Genomic DNA, 7,518 nt, shown 5'->3' on the forward strand with positions numbered 1-7,518 from the left:
GTTGAAATGTGTCTTTACATCGACTGGCTTCAGGCTGTCTTCAGAGAAAAGCAGAGGTTGGAGGAGCTGGAGAAGACAAAGGAGGCCACCAGACAGCTTATTCAGGATGCTGCAGTCCGGACGAGGAAGGAGGTGAGGAGCTCTGAATCACAGCCTCTTTCTGGAGACGTTCATAAATCCTGACTAGGATTGATTAATTCAAGGCTGTGAAAACTCCGCGGATCCGTGGGATTCTGCGGATTTCATCATGGAGAGGGGGGCAGGGGTGTTGTACTCTTTAATCGTGATCATTACTGAGACCCCCTGCGAATTTTCACATTTCACAATTTTCATTTCACAGCCCTGTTAATTTGATCTGGAGTAAACTGTAGGAAAGTTAGACTCATGCAGCAGTTTGCTCAAAGGTATAAACATGAAGTCACAATTAGTGACGGGTGACTTCTTCATGCATCATCATCATCATGAAACTCAGAATAAGAAGAAACCTTCAAACACTGCATGCGCATGCATTACGTCTGCACACTAATTCCTCAGAATAACCATCATCGTGTCCTACCGATGAGCCTATGATCTGTACTTGTAAACGATTCCACCCCAAAACCAATCACTTTGTCCTCAGCTGATGCTCAGACGTTCCAAGTTTGGTCCAAATTGGATTAAATGTTATTTTGTTCTCACACAGACTGAAAACAAGACCACTGCATACACAGCTGGGTGTCAACATCCAGAGTTTAAGATGAGTGAGTCAGACTGACTGTGACCTCATGAGTGTAGTAACAGGTGGTTCTGATTGTTGGTAGTTCAGAGGACACCAAATCTCTTATAAACAAAAACTGGATGTAATCTTGGTTTGAGGAGTCTTTTATTATGGTATTGCTGGATTTGTATTGTTGTTATTCAGTGATCAAACTGAGAAATCAAATTAAGCCGTTCAACCTCAAGTTCTCTTTATTCATGTCCAGTGAACTTGATCTTCAACAGGTGGAGAATGTCCGTCAGGAGTGTAACTTGAAAATCACTTTTTTGATAGAGGAGGCGTCTGATCTGCAGCTGGTATGAGCCTGCACCTGCAGACAAATTCACTGTTGAATTTAGGATTTATTTTTTTCCATCCCTCCCCATTTATGGCACTTTCCTTCTTTTTGTTTTGTTCAAGGAGTGTGCAAACAAAGACCTGCTGGTTCAGCGGCTGCAGCGAGAAAGAAAAAATCTTGAAGCTGAGCTGGAGAAGGTATCTGTTAAACTATCAGTAAATTACACAGAGGGAAGAATCCATTGATGTTATTTGATTATTATTGTTTTAGATGCGCAGAGAAGGTGGGGCAGAGGTGGAGCTCAGGAAAATTGAAGCCCTTCAGCAGAGGTGCCTCCTGGCAGAACGGAGTAAAGAGGATATAGGCCTTAGTCTGAAAACGACAAAGAAGAAGTTAAAAGATATGGAGAAGACGTAAGTAATGCCAAGTATGATGAGATCATATAAAAGTGAGTGCGATCTGATCTGGGTCACATTGTGAGGATGAAAAGAGCAGATCTGAGCCGCTGCAGCCTGTAGTGTTAAAATCGTCTCTGTGGAGTCTCCAGGACGTGTTTATGTGGCGCCACCTCCTGCTGGTGATGAACGCAGCAGGAAACTAATATAATTATATCTATTATATCTTATATCTTTCTCTCCATCCATCCGTCTGCAGCTGCAATGAGAAGTTGTCACTCTGCCAAGATGAAGTCCGGCGGCTGCAGGGCTGCCTGGATGCTGACCGCCACAACTCTGCCAAAATCAACGAGGAGCGACTCGAGCTGCAACAGGAAAACCAGCAGCTCCGCACTGAGCTGATGGAGCTGCGTAAGAGCACTACACTGGCTGAAAAAAAGGCCAAACTGAAGGTAACTTAATGAGACAGAAAAAGAAAGAACAACATGTGACAGACTGGTTAAGAACTTTCAGAATTTTTACATCCGCCAAAGACGATATAAAATCATCGGCGTTTGTCTGTCTGTTAGCAGGATTACGTCAAAACTACTAAACAGATTTGGATGAAATTTTCACCACAGATGGATATTAGGCCATGGAAGAACTAATTCAGTTTTGGAGGTGATCTGGATTCACATCTGAAATCTGGATCAAGTTACTTTACTTAGGCTTTAAAGGATTACTGTTAGCAGGATTATGTCAAAACTGCTTCAAGGATTTTGACGAAATTTTCAACACAGATACATATTTGGCCATGGAGGACTTCATAAAATTTTGGAGGTGATCTAGATCTGGATCCAGACTCTGGATCAACTTTCAATTTATGCAGGCTTTGAAGGATTGCATCAAAATTACTTTACAGATTCTCATCAAATTTTCCCCACAGATACATACTTGTATTAGAGCAGGGAACACACCATTAAATTTTGAAGGTGATCCAGATCTGGATTGGTGGACGCCAGAGATCTCTGATTGCTCTTGTTGCTTTATGCTTTTCCTTGTCTGCAAATTTTATTTTAATTTTACACTCTTGTGTGCTGAATCACTGCCCTCTGCCAGATCTCGCAGGTGGAGCAGCGGTGCAGTATGAAGGAGGCAGAGCTTACAGCACGCATGTTGGAGCTAGAGGAAAGCAGCCGCTCTTCCAGCGCTATGATGGAGCAAATGTTCGTAGCTCAGCAGAAAAAAGCGCAGAGCGTGAAGGAGGACAGCATCCATCTGATCCAGGTCTCCGAAGCCAAAATCAAAGATCTCACGTAAGCCACTGTCACATCATGTTTGTCGTATATATGAGAAAAACAAAAGTAGAAAAAAAGCTTAATGTGTAGTGGAAATGAAAGTGAGCCATCGAGCTACTAGTTTCTTCAAGGTACTGGAGTCACTGCCTTGAAATTGACAAATTGGTTGAATTAAATGTATGATTTGAGCCTGAATGCTGTTAAAATTCTTCATCCTTTCAACAGTACTGAGTTAGGGGGAAGCACAGGAGGGGGTGTGGCCTTTGAACAAAACGTTTAACACTCACTGATTATTGACCATCTGTTGACTCTCAAACTTTGAACAGTAGCTACGGTGGAGAAATAAAGATTTTGATAGTTTGAAATTGGGACAACCCAATCAAGGCTTTTGTTGATTACGGGGTATCTGATAAATTTCTGTTTCATCGGCATTATGCCGGTGGAGCGAGCAGTCAGTCAGTGCTGCTGCTGTGTTCAGCACAGAGCCATGGTGCATGTTTTAGAAGTACATTAACACTCCGCTTAAAAATACTAACAACTCCATTTTATTCATACAGATTGTGATCAGTGCCCGTCAGTCTCATTCTGATTCATGGTGTTGTACTGATGTTGCAGTAATGGCAATACACCCCGAGTGTGGTTCTGATGGACGCCGCATGTGATATAACCTTCTTACTGCTCAGATAAGATCACACGTTTCACTTAAATAAATTAGTTTTTTTTTCCCCCCTCTTATTGTGTCTGTTGTCCTCCTGCACACTGAGAATGTGCAGGTGTGTAGCCAAAGGGGCAAGGGGTCAAAGCAGCTCCTGCCCCACATTTTAAAGACATTTTTATGCATGTTGTAGTAGTAGCAATAATAATTAATTAATTCATTTTCTATACCTGCTTACTCCATTTTAGGGTCACTGGGGGGCCGGAGCCTATCCAAGCAGTCGGGGTGAGAGGCTGGGTTCACCCTGCACAGGATGTCAGTCTGTGGCAGGGCCGTAGTAGTAATAATAGGGTGACCATATTTTGATTACCGAAAACCAGAACATTCAGCCCGGCAATGAGATACTTGAAATTCAGTCAAAAATGCTGAGAGATGAAAACCAGGACATTTTCATCACCTTAAAAAAAAAAAAGACAAACAGAACTTGAAAACAGGACCGTTTTGTTGAATGTGGCTTAAACAACTGAAATGTTCAGTCAATATTACAGAGTGTCCTACTTTTTGCTGCTACTATTCTGCACAAAGTGAAATTACTGACCCCCAAGCTTGATTTTAAAAATTAAAAAAACATCAAGGAGCAGCTTGGATTGAAGAACACCCCCCCCCCCCCCCCCCGCTTTAATGCATGGCAGAGCGCCTGTCATGCATTTGCATTGGATAGACTTTAATGTGCTTGCAATGGGTTCTGTGCAACATCAACAATGTACAAGTATAGAATCAGCACTTGGTATCTGCAGATATTCAGTGTGACATGACTTTGATCAGTGAGTTACCAAAAAAGCAAAAACTCTGATTGGGATGTCCTACTCTGAAATAAAAATTTACTCACCCCTCTGAGTTGTTTTGCTCTTAGCTATAGTTGCACTTCACAGAGGTGATGTAAGAACGATTGACTGTTGAAACTCCTTTGTAAATCTTTACAAATGTGTGCAGTTTTACACTGGCTTTATTAATTTTTTTTTTAGGAAGAAGCTGAATCAGGAGAGACAGCGTTCCAATCAGCTCCAACGGCAGCTGCAGGCTGACCACAATAAAATGTCTGAGGTCTGAGTCTCACACACACACACACACTTTACTGCACAAACACTTACAGTAAACGAGCAGCTCAGTTTAGACCCAGAGAGCCCTCCAAAAGTTCTCAACTTCTCAGAACACTGCACTTGTGACAGATGTCGGGATGTTCTGGTGCGCTCAGAGGTGCAGCTGCTTGTCAAGTGTTTTTGTAGAAATAATAAAGGAGTTCATGTGGAGTCCACAGAATCATTCTGTGCTTTGCAGGAACAAAAACAAATCCTTCAAGCTCACACCACTTTGTCATGAAACACTTTGTGCTTGTGTGCAGTATGAAAAACAGCTCGCAGCTTGCCGAAAGAAGACTCGTCTACTGACGCAGACGGGACAAAAAATGCCTGCTGCTACATGACAGGTATGAGTCTGAGACCTCAGCCAGCTGTCGAGTCTTTTTCAGTGGCTGGCATGTTAGTGGCAAAGGTGCAGTGCAGCATGAAGTGGCAGTAAATGGAGTTAACACCTCAGTTTGACTGATTTATATTTGGGCAGTAAAATTCCAGATAAAAATACAAAAAAAATCTGCTGCTGGGGATAAAATAAAGCTTCCAACGTGAGGTGCTGATTTACACTGTGGTCCTCAAACACAGTCATAGTAAACGGGTGTACATTAAATACATAAAAAAAAAACCTGATGAATAATTCCATAATACAAATATTTGGTCATGCTCACATTTGCTGTTACAGTCATGCTGTGTAATGCCTGCGACCTCTATAATGTTGTCGTTTATAAGATATGTGAATGATTGAATCACAGCTTTAAAGAGCTCGCGTTGGCATGTCATCATCCACGGCCTGGAAATAAACTTAACACTTATAAATAAATGAATACAAATAAAACTTCCTCTCTCTATTTAACAGTGAGTCACAAACCAGCTTTAGAGGTGCATACCAATCATCACGTACTGTATAGACGTGTGTGTGACCACAGCATTAATTATTCTGAGTACAATACAGAATGTGAAAGAAAAAAATAAAATAATCAACCATGTATTTTAGCTGAACGGTCACGACTTGGCTCCTCGCGTGTGGAGGGCTGACGGGTTCCTTTCTCTTCTTTCTCGCTCCTTTAGACTAAAGATGGTGGCATGTGACAGGAAGAGGACTGAAGAACTGATCCTCAGTACAACATGACTGCTTCTGACCAGGGAGGTCGACGTCAGACACACGGCCTCCTGGGTCGTTGGCCAACAGGTTGTGTGAGTCGTAGTGGTCTCTAAATTTCCTCCATGACCACTAACATCTGCAGGAGGGTCAAGCTCCACATCCAGCTCCCTTGAAGGTCTGTGTTAGTGCAGGAAGGAACGTGTGCTTCCTCATTGTGCTCTACCAGGTTCTGATGGGTACTGAGTGCACTGCCAGACAAGGATTATGGATGTGAAATTTTCATGAAATTGCAGATTTCTGCGGTTTAGTGGTGTGGCAGATCACTTGATCAACTGATCTGTACAAGCCCATTTACACCAACCACAAAACCGATCTCCATTAACGTCAAGGACAAAGTGTCCACCGTCTCTTTGCTGTACAGGCATGAACCCAGTGAACCAAATGTGTTGGAAGCATGTGCGCAGCCAAACTGGCTGAAAGATAGAGTATTCCTGACTGTTTCTGTGTAGCTGCTCCCCAGGATCAGTGGGTAGGATGACTGTTTTTGTCCAGAAAGGGCTATTAATAAAATCATTCTTGTCACCTTCTCACAAGATAATGTGGACATCCTCGTCTCTTCTTAAAAAAGTTAGTTACCAACTCAGATCAGTTTTGCTCCCTTTCTATTTTTTGTACTTTTCATGATTTTGGCAAAGGCTTTTTTTTATTCACTAATACTGTTTATATTGTATTTTTATTTTTTATTTATTTTTTTATCTATACTATTGTAACTGGTTTTATTCTGTTAAAGACTGGACACGTTCTCATTCAGAACCACAGACAAAAGTTCCTTATTTTCATGACTCTTGTTCACGAGCATCTTTATTATTGGTACAATATCTCAGAATATCTTCTGCTGATATTACTTCATAGCCTGTAAATTAAGATGAATGTCTAACTTTATGATTTTCTCTGTTCAAATGCTGAACATTACTGAAGAAACATAATCTTTTTAATTGCTAAGTCAAGCTTTGTATAATAATTTGTCAAACTGTATTTTTCTATTACTGCAATTGAATATTGACGAATCTTGAGTACAACTAGAGCTACCGTTTTGGACAGATGAATATTATTTCCTAGATTGTCGCAACATGTATGTTTGTGAACAAATTCTCAGACTGCTGGATTTCACAAGCTTTTCTCAAATCTCATGAAAGTCTCAAGAAATTCCTGGAATGTGTTGCTTTAAAATGGAAAAAATGCATTCCAGAGCATTTAGAACCCTTCAGCTGATGATCCATCATGATCTCTGGTTTCTATACATCTCTTTTCTGGAGATCAAACTGTGTTTTTGTCTTTGAGGTCTGTAAGACCAATGGAAAGAGTCTGCAGATGGTGGTCCAGGAACTGTGAGTTCAAAGGAGGACATGAAGATCAGTCTGTTCTCTCTGGTTCAGTTACCCGACTGCAGAATGGCGCTTTGGGCCTCACACAGATGCTCTTACTGTTATTGTGCGTTTTTCTTGTTTGAAACCAATGATGTTTGAATTAAAAACATCATGACACCTTGATGAGTGTTGTTACTCTGCACATTTTAAACTTCGATTTAACACTGAACAGAAACAGTCTGAAAATGGTATGCTGGTCCTTGGACCTCTCTCTTCTGGACTTTAGATGTTGCCTGTTACCACTGTTGCCTGTGTGTTTGCTCGGTTGGGGGTGTAAGGTTAGACCTTACTCATGTCAAGCATCTTGGGACAGCATTGTTCTGAATTGGTGCTATACAAATAAAATTAAAAAAAAAATGTTGCACCTGGAATCTTCTGGAGTTACTCTTCCACTTTGATGCTCACAGCTGAGAGCTGCTATTTCCACTGACATTTTTTGTTCTCCAGCTCCTTTCTGAAGTTGCCATCACTTGGTTTTTGCTACATCTACCACGA

General features: G+C 41.4%; 1 protein-coding gene across 2 annotated transcripts in view; it reads left to right on the plus strand.

Annotated features, from left to right (window-relative positions):
• The window catches only part of sclt1 (sodium channel and clathrin linker 1), a 25,192-nt gene extending 18,046 nt beyond the window's left edge, over positions 1–7,146 (plus strand). The window contains exons 14-22 of one of the 2 annotated variants that reach the window (XM_034188762.1): positions 34–132; positions 982–1,053; positions 1,157–1,231; positions 1,305–1,447; positions 1,689–1,881; positions 2,528–2,724; positions 4,387–4,465; positions 4,764–4,847; positions 5,563–7,146. In XM_034188762.1, the coding sequence (XP_034044653.1) occupies positions 34–132; positions 982–1,053; positions 1,157–1,231; positions 1,305–1,447; positions 1,689–1,881; positions 2,528–2,724; positions 4,387–4,465; positions 4,764–4,844 (939 nt within the window). In that variant the 3' untranslated portion in view covers positions 4,845–4,847; positions 5,563–7,146. Of the gene's footprint in view, positions 1–33; positions 133–981; positions 1,054–1,156; positions 1,232–1,304; positions 1,448–1,688; positions 1,882–2,527; positions 2,725–3,321; positions 3,909–4,386; positions 4,466–4,763; positions 4,848–5,562 lie in introns of those variants that run through there. The other variant, XM_034188763.1, reaches the window with a different exon arrangement.
• Positions 7,147–7,518: the final 372 nt, after the last annotated feature.

This window comes from Thalassophryne amazonica, chromosome 15, assembly GCF_902500255.1.
Source record: "Thalassophryne amazonica chromosome 15, fThaAma1.1, whole genome shotgun sequence".
NCBI lineage: Eukaryota > Metazoa > Chordata > Actinopteri > Batrachoidiformes > Batrachoididae > Thalassophryne > Thalassophryne amazonica.